Source organism: Callospermophilus lateralis, chromosome 5, assembly GCF_048772815.1.
Source record: "Callospermophilus lateralis isolate mCalLat2 chromosome 5, mCalLat2.hap1, whole genome shotgun sequence".
Lineage (NCBI taxonomy): Eukaryota > Metazoa > Chordata > Mammalia > Rodentia > Sciuridae > Callospermophilus > Callospermophilus lateralis.
The window spans coordinates 76,401,791-76,414,061 of NC_135309.1; the positions used below are offsets into that span (position 1 = coordinate 76,401,791).

Below are 12,271 nucleotides of genomic sequence, written 5' to 3' on the forward strand. Positions count from 1 at the left end.
GAGAGATATCCATGATCAAAAAACAACTCTGCATATTAATGCATAAATTTGACCCAACACTCACATTGGACAAAATGTTGACTACTAATCTGAAGTTGTTTTTATTTATTTATTTAGGGGTGCCTGGGTTAAAACCCAGTGCCTTGCACATGCTAGGCAAGTACTCTACCATGGAACTATATTCCCAGCGCAGAAGTTTTATTTTTAGATATACACATATCAACATTTGCATGATGTGATAGAAAATTCACAGACTTTGAAATGTGATATACTTGAGTCCAATCTTACTTCATTACTGTTGTTATTAGAATCTATAAGCTAAGTGACTTATTGATAAAAAGTTATTGGAAGTCTCTGATCCTCAGTTATCTTGCACAGATAGCAGGCCTTGCCTAGGTAGCAGGGCCGACTTTGCATACATACTGCTGCGATAAGGAAATGAGATGATGGTAGTAAAATGTCTTGCACACCACAAGGTTTCCAGTAGGAATTCAAATACGGCCCACATATAGTAACCAATTACCATTTCTGGATAATCAAATATTGTAGAACTTTACTTCAGACATATTAATGGTTAATATTTAACACAACAGTCTTCACAAATCTAGACTTTTCTTGAATTTGGTTAATCCGAATATCAACCACCACAACAACCCTAAGACTGGGGCAAGAAATAGCCTAAGTCCGACTTTTGGAACATCTTCCTAATGGCAATTGGTTTTCATCATGAATTAGAAGCCCAGAAATGCTGAAATAGAAAACTATTAAGACTGATATTTAAAAAAAAAAAAAAATCTATTTGAAGACATTAGAGAGTTACCAAGGATGTGAAGGCTTCATCAACCTACATCCAGGAAAGAAAACCCAGCAGAGCAAAGCTGCCATTGCTTGCCTCTGCTTTCCCTCTGAAGGCATGAACCGATTCTAAAGCAGCAGCTAAGAGGTGAGAAGCTGGAAAAGCTTCTGGCCATCTCACAGAACTGAGGGGACGGAAAGCAGGATCTGAGTTTTGCCATGGAAGAAGAACCCCAGTAAAATCCCCTGGCTTAAAGTTGAGACCCTTAAAGAGCAGAGCCCTATGAATAAGAATTGGCATGAAATAGAGGAGCCCTTAGGAAACCCAGCTTTGAATCAGCCCAATACCCGATTGCATCAGAGTGATCTCTTTTGTACCTTAAATGCTTGTCAGAATAAAAGAAAACCTGTTCTTGCGGAAGGAAACAGCATTCAAAGCTTCAAATTCTAAAACCTTTCATATATAATATTTGGCATTGGCAAGCAAAAGTATAAGAGGAAAGCAGAAAAGGCAAGAAAAGAAATTTACTAGGTGTTTGGATAATGGAGTTACCAGACAAGAATCAGGAAAAAAAATGCTTTTGATTTAATCAGAAAACAAAGGATATTGCTAAATTAGTTGTGGTAACTATGATAATTTTTTGAAAAAAAAAAAACCTTGAAAATTTACATCTTAAAGCAAACACCTTCTCCATTTAAAAGGTTCAATGAAAATGATGTTGGGGTTTTAAGAATTATGATCAGATTGGGAAGAATTGAACAATAACTTTGGGTACTTTCTTTTTCAACTGATGGCATAATACACTTATATAGATAAATAGATTTTAATCTTTTTCTTGAACATCAAAAGCATTGCTTTTATTCCAAAATCCATCATAATTTATCCTATGTAACTCATTATTTAACTTATACATGAAATAGCAGCAGATTCCACCTGGAGTTTGACTATGTTTAATTTTTTACATATAAGCATCATAGAATATAGATCTTCTGCTAATAAAATACAACCAGTTTGACTATAATGAACTAACATAATTATCTCTTCTTCAATTGCTCCATTAGTTCATTCATTAGGTGCTATTAGAGTCATCATTAGACAAGGAATGAATTCTCATTATCACAACTAAATAAATTTGAGTTTGACTTAAGTACAGGAAGAGATCATATTATGATTTCTTTACTTTCAAAGGAAAAAAAAACCTCAATAGATTATATAAAAAAGCAGGATATATTTTCAGTGTGATGTAATTTACAGATAATTGTAGAAATAAGTAACTTAATGGAGATGCCAAATTCATCTCAGCTATGTCAATGATGTGGACAATGTTTAGGGGAAAAAGTGTATCTTCCAAAACCACTAACAGCTTGGGAGTGGTTGAGTGCTTTACTGGCTATCTGCCATCTTTTGGGATGTCTTCTGTTAAATATGAATATTTTATCCATTTACTTCTGCAAATGAAATTTGTCAATAGCACTTAGGTTTTTATTTTTTCCTAGAACTGAATTAAATTCTACTCCAAATTCTTCCATGGAAGAAAGCTTGGGACACAGTGATAACATAGAGACTTTTGACTCCAAATTAATTCAAATAAACAGAGGCAGGAGGTAAATGGTGCTATTAGTAGATGAGAGCTTCAGTATGTCATTCTAACTGCAATTATTTACTATTAAAGAGTGTAAAATTTCTCTCCAATAAACCATAATTAGCAGAGAAATATGCAAGGTCTGCTCAGAGAAAACTCATGGCTCCAAAGCCAGTGGGATCTGCCTATAAACTAACTCTGCTTGGAAAAGAGTCACCAAAAGGGGTGTGAAAAATGAAGCCTTAATAGGCAAATTTTGTCAATAGCCAAATAGGTTAGTTCAGAGGAGCACATGGGAACTTGATGGTTTTAGAATAAGACTATATATTCTTAAAGTGTATTCAGGTTGTTAAAGTTCTCTTCACACCACAGAAAAATTTAAATTTGTCCCGAGGTTCAGAGAAGTTAAGGAAATTACTCTAAGTTAGTTATTCACCCTTGAGTGGTACAGTCTGGATTCAGAACTGTGAATCTAACAAACAAATAACCATCACCGGAAGGCTACCCATGCCCACTTTCTGTAGTGGACTCATTATTGAAAATATGAAAAGAGTAAAAATATGAAAATATGAAAAGAGTAAATTTTTTTAAAAAATCCACCTGTTCTAAGGAAACTTCAACATACATACAAACAAAATTAGATTTCTGTTAAAGATACATATGTAGTTACAATCCAGGTGGCCCATTTTGTTCCTTCCCACCTAAAGATTCAAATCCTTACTGGGTAAGGTTCAAAATAAAAGACAGAACAGTTGAAAAGACAATCCAAGCACTTTGGGACACTTTTGAAGAGGCGGCAAATTCAACTGGGTGGAGTAAGGATGGGAAGGAGGTGTCTCAGTTCATTTCAGCTGCTATAACCAAATGTCATTACCTGGGTGATGATAAACCACCATGGTTTCTTTCTCACAGTTTTGGAGGTTGGGAAGTCCATGCTGAAGGAATCAGCAGATTCAGGGTCTGGGCAAGTACTGGCTTCCTCACTGAACCTTTTCGCTAAGTCCCACACACAGAGAAAGGGGGAGGTATCACTCTTGAGCCTCTTGTATAGGGTACTGATCCAATTCATCAAGGCACTGGCCTCACAAACCCTCACCTTGGTGGTGAGGGTTTCAATATGTGACTTTGGGGCAACATAAACATTAAGGAGGGAGAAGGGTTTCTCTCCCTACACAATCAAAACTAATCCCCTTTAGATATCTTTTTCCTCAGAGTCTACTCATTGTAGCAGTTACTTAGTCATTCACTCAGCAAATGTTTATGGAGCGTTTACCATGACCCAGGCACCCAGTCTCTCCTTTGTCTTCCCCTTAAACCATAGCCCAATTCTCCCTCACTGCAGGCACACTCCACCAGTGAAAGCTTCTTACCATTTCTAGTGTGTAACCTACTTAGTCTCTTTACCTTCTTCCAATTCCATCTTGAACATAGCAGAAGACTCCCAAGAGCCCAACAGTGCAAACAGGGAATTTTCCTGAGTAGTGGGGAAGGTGGGAAAACTATAGAAACATAAAGCTTGTTTGCCTGTCTGTTCTGCCAGATTGAAAGGCATCCTTCCCTCCCGAATTCTCAAACCATTCCTTTGAGAGATGAACTATGAGTAGACAACTGAAATTGGCAATAACTGGCAAGTAAAACAGAAAATGTTTTACCCTGAAACATGGAACTCTTAACATAAAAGTGGATTTAAAAATAATCATTGGAAAAGTATTGATTTCTATAAGTTTGGGGATTATTGTAAAGAACACTATTAGAGTGTAGGTTTGAATTCTTATGGTTTTCTGCAAATATTTTTTCAAATTATTTTCATAAATATTACTATTTAAATTAATATGATTTTCAAAATTCTATTTTTTATTGTGTTAGTGTTTGCAAAGTTAAAAAGATGTTATAGTGGTTCTCTATTTATTCCAAATTTTCATCTACCTCTATCTGATTAACTACTATCCACCTTTTTTCAACATCCTTCTTAATATTTATTTCAGGAAAATTTATCAAGTAGAATGCTCTTTTATTATGCTCTTTTATTTATTCAATTTCAGGAGAATTTCCCTTAGATTATTTTTTGGGGCCAAAAGCAAGCATTCCTGTGGTTAGATGTCTAGGTCTACCTTACCTGTCAAATAGTTCTCCTCCTGTGACGAGTTCTAGGACCAGACTGATTTCTGCAGGAGTTTCAAATATTTCTTTAAGTTTTATCTGGGGAAAGATATACACATATGTCAATGATATCACAAGTTCTTTATTTTAATCTTCCTTGAAACTATCTAAGATTATGGCTAAAATAACATTCTCTCCAATAAGTAGTATTGGATCATTGTTAGTAAAAGTCCCTCTTTCTAGTATCAGGTAGATATTTGTCACTCTCCTTTTGGGTTGTTGATTTTGTCAGTTACATCATCTTTTTCAAAGGTTCTATTAAGTTTTGACATTTTTCATTTTGGCAGTTGAAGAATAACTGCCTGAATTTTGCTAAAATATTCCAACTTCTGAATTTCATTAGAGTCAAAAATAAAACCCAATTTCCTAAATCAGTTGGACAATATCATGGTTGCTAGAGATGTAAAATGCTTCTTTCTCTTGGAAAGAAGGGACTCTGAATTAGGGGCCTGAGTCAGCATAGAATCCGTTAAAGCCTATATGTGAATGATATCCTCAACAGCTTAACAGTTGCTAGTGGGCAAAGGAGGTCCTTAAGAATGAGTGGTGGGCCAGGTGCAGTGGCGCACACCTATAATCCTAGTGGCTTGGGAGGCTGAGATAAGAGAATCACAAGTTCAAAGCCAGCCTCTGCCATGGCCAGGTGAAGTGCTAAGCAACTCAGTGAGACCCTGTCTCTAAATAAAATACAAAAATAGTGTTGAGGATGTGGCCCAGTGGTCAAGTGCCCCTGACTTCCACCCCCAGTACAAAAAAAAAAAAAAAAAAAAAAATGAGTGGTGGTAAAGATTTCATGAACCACAACAGCATTTTCGTTACATTCAGATAATCCAAACTGCTTTTTATGTTTTTCTACATACATCTGAGAATCTAGTGTCCAGTACTGATCCACATTTGAAGAAAATTCCACATTGGCCTCTCTTTGAAGAGAAAAGAGAAACTATAAAAGTAGTGATTGGGTATGGCAGATTTTTATATTGCTTTCCCAAAGCCCTTTTCCCCCTACTTTATTGCAAACAGAACCCTGAATTTGTTCAGGAAAGCAGGATGCCTAGGCTTCCTTGAATAAGATCATAATTTTGTTCTGTTTTGTGGATCACAACTGGTCTAAATGATTTGTGACAATCCCATTGTCCAGTCTAATAGCATCCATGATTTTGTGACAGCTTTAGCCAAGAAAATTTGAAAAGAATTCTGCTATAGCAGTTCCTGAGAAAACTTTTCTCATCTGATTCAGCTGGTGAGACCTTTTCCCTTGAATACAAACCTGAGGACTTGTGAAAACTGTGCAGCCATCATTTTGGGACCATGAAGGGAAAGCATGAAGGTGAAATTCAATGCACAGAGGAGGGTAAGACCAAGCATGGGTGGCATCTGGGTCCTGGATGGTGTCAGTGAGGTGAATCAATGCTGGAAACCTTCTGACTTCTGATTATTTGTTTTAATTGTTTTTGATTTTTAGTTGTAGATGGACACAATACCTTTATTTAATTGATTTATTATGTGGTGCTGAGGATTGAACCCAGTGCCTCACATGTTAGGCAAGTGCTCTACCACTGAGCTACAATGCCAGCCCCTGACTTCTGATTCTTATGAGAAAAGCATTTGCTGATTTGTGGCTAAATGCATTTCTAACTCAGACATTAAGTTGTAAGCACTTTGCTTTGAGCCTCAGCATTGCAGTTCATCCCCTCAGAGAGCACAAATTTCTCAGAGAATGGGTAAAATACATTTTTTTTTTAAGTAGATGGCTTAATTCATAAAAACAAGTTATGGCCTGGAAAGTGATTTTGTTCTTTTTCACTTCATTGGTTCAAGAAAGCTTTTCACTAGGCATTTCTCTCAGAGGCTTTGTCTGGACATAGATGGAAGCAGAGATTCTGAGGACATTTTATTTTATTTTATTTCAAGTACATCATCTATTTGCATCTTCACATTGTTTCTGAAGCAGATACTCTCTCAAAGGAGACAGAAAGGACTCTTGAAAGCAATGCATTTTCATCATTGGCCCTGTGGGCAATGGCATATCAGTAAGATAGGCACACAATACTGAGAAAGCCAGTGTTTTATGAGAGTGAAATAAAACTTCCCAAGTTCTATGCTTGTATGCATGGAAATAAAGGTTGTATATATTACTTTGGAAATGAATGAATGCATTTGCAGGGTTGATTCAGACCAAAAATGGAAAATGTGATGAGACAAGGACAAGAGCTAGACCCAGTGACCCCCAGAGGTGGAAGAAGCCCTTTCTCATTATTAACATGGACAGTGAAAAACAACAATCCCTTTCTGTAACTTGAAAGTATTTGAAATAATAGGTTAAAAACCACTTACAATGTTTGGATGTGAGAGGCGAAGAAGAACTCCTATCTCAGTTCTTACGATTTTTTTGTCCACCTAAAAGGCAAAATAAAAAGAGATAAACTGAAAGAAAGTCCCACCTTAGAAAAATCTTCATTGTAACAGAGATCAGAAACAGCATGAACCCCCTGGGTGAATCAGACAAGGGGAGAAGCTAATCCCTAGGGATTTTGCTTATGTCTCTTTCCTCCCTTTCTTTTTCAGCTACATGTCCCACCTTTCTGCTTCAGACGTAAATTAGAGCTGGTGACTAACAGGGACCACAACTTGTCAGACCTCTTTCTTGTCATCTTCCTGCCTTTCTTGTCAAAAGTTGTCATCATCACTATTACCATATGGCACAAGTTCCTCTCAACCTATCCCTCCTCCTTCTCTTCCTTTTTCATTCATAGATGTTTCTGTCTCAGACCTAAAGGAACTGTCAATCACTTCTTCTGTGTTCCTCATACAAAGGTGGCACATATTCACGCCTAGCCAATCAGAAAATCCATTCCCTGACCATGTGGTGATGGCATCAAAGACATTCAGCAGGCCCAAGTCATTCAAGAAGGTCCTATCCAGAAATTGTGCTTAAATAATCAAGAATGAGGTATTCTCTTTCTCTCTGAAATGATGAGACCAAAGAGGATGGACTGTGCATCTATCGTGACCAGTTTTTATATCATATGGAGTTCACTGCATTGAACATGAATCCGACAAGGAAAAAAGAAAGTTTGCTGAGATGTGAAGAAAGAGTACTCTTTATATAATTCCTAGTGTCCATTTATGGTCTGTCCTTTGAACTTTCTAATTATATGAGCCACTAAATTTCCTTTTTTATGATTTTCAGTTTCTATTGCTGGTCATTAAAGAACTCTAGATGGTTTACCATTTGATCTCAGTGTTGGGGATAATGGCCATTTAATTTACGACATTCAAAATTAGCAATGTTTTCCCCTCTCTAGGTCCATGATTAACTTTTCTTCATCACAATGAGTATTTTGGTTCTCTAAAAGTCATACGCAGACAGAAGGGTTGAGCATACTCTTCTCCCAACAAAAATCCTAAATATACAAATACACACACATACACACACATTTACACATATCCTATATTCTTACTGTGGTTTCTGCAATATGAGCTGTCCATATTGGATTGGCAGAGATCACATGGTTTAGAAATGAGTGTGAAGAAATTTATGTGCAATGTTAGCCAAACTGTGGGTATATCCAACAGCCTACAGAAGAATGGGTTCTACCCGTTAAATTACTTCTCCTGAGGAAGAAATGGTGGGCTTGAATAGAAACCCAATCCCATTTAAGTGGTGACAACTAATCACAACTTTCAAGAGGATGAACAACACCTATTAATTTAATTTTGTTCTCTAATGAAAATATTAACACAAATGGACACATTATTTGAAAATAAATAAAAAATATTCAAAGGAGTGTCATAAGTTTCATGTGTTTTTTTCCTCAGTTGATAGTCTTGGTGAAGCCTCTTAAACTATTAAAAAAAAAGTCTTGACCATTAATGTTATCATTTAGGAAACTCAGGGTATTCTTTTGGGGGGGATACCAGGGATTGCATTCAGGAGTACTTGGCCGCTAAGCCACATCCCCAGCTCTATATTTTGTATTTTATTTAGAGACAGGGTCTCACTGAGTTGCTTAATGCCTCATTTTTGCTGAGTCTGGCATTGAGCTTTTGATTCTCCTGCCTCAGCCTCTGGAGCCGCTGGAATTATAAGTGTGCACCATCATACCAGGCAAGCTTGGGGTATTCTAACATGTTCTTGCCTGAGAAAATTAGACTAAAAAAAATTTATAATCTATTTGTAAACAAAACAAAATATATTCTACTTTGTCAAATGGATGCCAATCTGTGCAATCTAACATACTTCTTAAAATGTGCATGAACAACCCATATAAAAATGCAGCATCAGATATAAATTCTGACTGAAAAGAGGGGAGGAAGATATGATCTGTCCATTTTAATACTTGACAGCTAATCTAGACAGTTACATGTGAGGACAGATTCACTATGAGTAGAGAAAAACAAGTTGGTAAGAAATAACCTAACTCAAATGACTGTACCTCACATTGACATGTTCTGGGGCTTTCATAATGAAGAAATATAGGAAAACACATATTTTGATACATCCAGTACTCTGAGACTCAAAAACTTTGAAAGCTGTTTCACCAGTCTTCCCCAGATACTAAAGGATAGCTACTTTTCTGGACAGCTCATACTATAGGATTCAGATAGACTATGCATTGATTAAAATTTTTTCAATGGCAAGTAACTGATAGTTAGTTTGAATTTGCTTAAGCTAAAAGGTGACTTATTGGAACACTCATATAGAATTATCTAAAGATATAAAAAGGTACGGTTAAATCCAGAGGTTCTGGTTTGGTGTATCTCTTCTTGCCACCCACCCTATGTTGATGTCTTATGTGTCTTCCTTTTTTCTAAATAGTAGAAAACGTGGCCACAGAAGTTCCAAGTCTGTATTCTTCAGTCTCACATTAAAGGGAAGAGAGGCCTCTCTTTCTACATTTATGCTAATGTCGAGTAGTATTCTCATTGGCCTTGCTTGTTTGCTATGCCTACTCCTAGTAAATGTGTAACTATGAGAAGACTGAGCATGGGTCATGGGCTCTTCTCTTTGAGCAAGATGGAGAGGGATGGGGAGGGTTAATTATCAGGAAAAATGGATGTTGGCAAACAACAAATGTTCCTTATTGATTGCTTTCAATATTTGATCCCTCCCTTTTACATTTGCAGAAAATCCTGAAGTATTACCTTTTCTTCTTCTTCTGTTTCCCAGGTTAATAAATAATTAATACTTAATTTTAAAAAAAGCACTGATATCAGTAGATTTAATATTCCATTGTTTGACCATTTAGCAGAAATCCACATGGGGTTACAAAGTAGTAATCTAGGATTTTGTTCCCAGAAACATTTTTTAATCCATTCTGAAAAAAACTGATTTAAGGCAATTGCATAGCTGCTGAATGAACCTAGAAGATTATGGAGCATCTGTACCTGGAGTCCGATGGGTTATTCTCTATTTCTGGGCAGTAACTTTGTCAACTATTTTGATGTTACTGGTGATGTAAATTGGAGGAAAACTAAAGCAATCTAGAACAATGACGACTCTAGCCAATAAGAAAGGTTGGAGCTGAAATTTGGATGAAGCAGTTCCTGAAGCTGTATGCTTTGGGGAACAGAAGACAATCCACAGTTTTTGTCATATCATCAAAACTTGAAAGAGAAAAAAAAAAAGTGACCTATTTAAAAACAAGAAAATGGGACTGGGGATATAGCTCAGTGGGTAGGTGCTCACCGCACATGCCCAAGACCCTGGGTTTGGTCCCCAGCACCACAAAAACAAACAAACAAGAAAAAACTAGAAAATGTGGTCCATGTAACTGGAGGAGTCAAGTATCTCTGAATTCATTTTTTTAAAATGTGTCTGTAAGGAACACATGGTGCATAGTAAGGGTCTCACATAGGTTTTATCTGCTTACCTCCATTTTATACACTGTGGGATATATGAAAACAAACAAATAAAATAAGCTCTCTCCCAGAGAAATGTTACAATCTCATTTGGGAGATAAGACTTATCTACATAATACCATCTGAAGGTAGTGAAAGATAGTAAAGAAAGACTATAAGTTTTGTTTTAAAAGTTGCATTGTTCAATGGAAGATCATTTTTTGTGAATTGCTAATATTTAAAGGAAGTATATTCTCAAAGACTTTGACATCACTATCCATTTAAAACCCACACTGTTGTCAATATGAAATGAAGACTGAACTGTTAAGAGCCTGCACGGGGATTGTGTGACATGTGGGCTGCTGATAGCCAATGAGTGACAGCAGACTGCCCAATCCATAGGACAGCATGGTCCAGGAGGAAGCCAAATGATAGAACAAGACTGTAAAAGCTCACTGACTTTGTGAGTAAAAAAAATGGTGAAAAATTTCCATTGAGAAATAGGTATTCCACTTGTATAAATGAGAGATCTTTGAATAACAGAAACATTGCCAGAAAAACCCGGATGACATTAATTAATCTCTTCCAAAGAACTCTTGCCTCACTTTTTGTTTCAATTTTAGCAGATGCTGTTGAAGAAAATTCTGATACAAATTATTATTTTTGAAAAATCTTAGTGTATTTTTAAAGTATACAGCATGACATTATAACATATAGTATAAAAGTTATTAAAGCGAAGCAAATTAACATATGAATCATTTACATAATTACCCATTTTGTTGTTGTTTTTGTGGCCTTAGCAGCTAAAATCTACTTCTGTAGCATGAATCCCATATACAGTACATTTTTACTACCTGTAATGATCATGTTGTACTTTAAATCTCCAAAATGTTTAACTCTGTGATGCAAATTATTTTTATCTAATTGTCTCTTCAGGTTGACAGTGATTTTTGGTATTAGGATCTATTTTTCTGCCTATACATTTAGGGATTATGAAATTTAAGGTTGTCCCTCTTATTGTCATATATTTCTGAAGAATGTAAATGATAACAGAGGGAACCTTGAAATTTTTTCACATGATATTTTTTTATGTTCACTAAATATTTTTCCAATACAAATATGAATTTCATTTTTTATTTTAATGTTATGTAGAACATATTACATATTAACATGCCTTTCTCTTTTAATTCTCTGAGAGTTAAATTATATGAATTCCAGAAATATACAGAAGAGGTTGGATTGCAAAGTCTAGAATAGCAATCTTCTAGTATGATCACTTGTTTTGAATTCAGAGTTAACTTTTCTTTAAAAACTATTTTGAAAAGGGTATTTACTTTCCCAGTATACTTTATACGATTGTTTCTCAACTCCAAATGTGGTCTCAGGGGCCTGGAAGGACCTTCTAGGAACTGTGAAATTCTCCCCTTTCCAATTTCATATCTAAGTAAGTTCAGATCGTGTCATATGGTACAAACAAAACAATGAATCACAAGAAATTGAAATCAGAAACAGCTGAAATCAATTTGTCTTGGATTAAGCCAGATAGTAAAGAAATTAGTAAAACAATGCTACTTTTTTCACCAATCATTTTTAATTTTGGATAGTATTGTTACAAATATAACTATACTATATTATATATTAGTATGGTTATATTATTACATAATAATGAAATTATTATTTTCATTACAATGAAAATATTTTATTACAAATATTATTTATGTTAAATTATTATAGTTTATTTTTAAAAATTAATTAACATTTAAAATTTCCTCAGTTTTACTATCTTATACAGTAAATATCTTTATCTATTTGGGGTGCTTAATACTTTTATGAGTATAAAACATTCCTAACCTCACCAAAGTTTGAGTACTATGACTCCTATAACTGCAATA

The 12,271-nt window shown here is 35.5% G+C and overlaps 1 protein-coding gene across 1 annotated transcript in view; it reads right to left on the reverse strand.

Moving 5' to 3' along the window:
• Positions 1-12,271, reverse strand: part of Camk4 (calcium/calmodulin dependent protein kinase IV) — a 219,717-nt gene that overhangs the window by 67,272 nt on the left and 140,174 nt on the right. Inside the window, exons 3-4 of the mRNA XM_076856004.2 lie at positions 6,873-6,935; positions 4,495-4,577 (exon numbers count right to left, since the gene is read on the reverse strand). Of these exons, the coding sequence (XP_076712119.1) occupies positions 4,495-4,577; positions 6,873-6,935 (146 nt within the window). The remainder of the gene's footprint in view (positions 1-4,494; positions 4,578-6,872; positions 6,936-12,271) is intronic.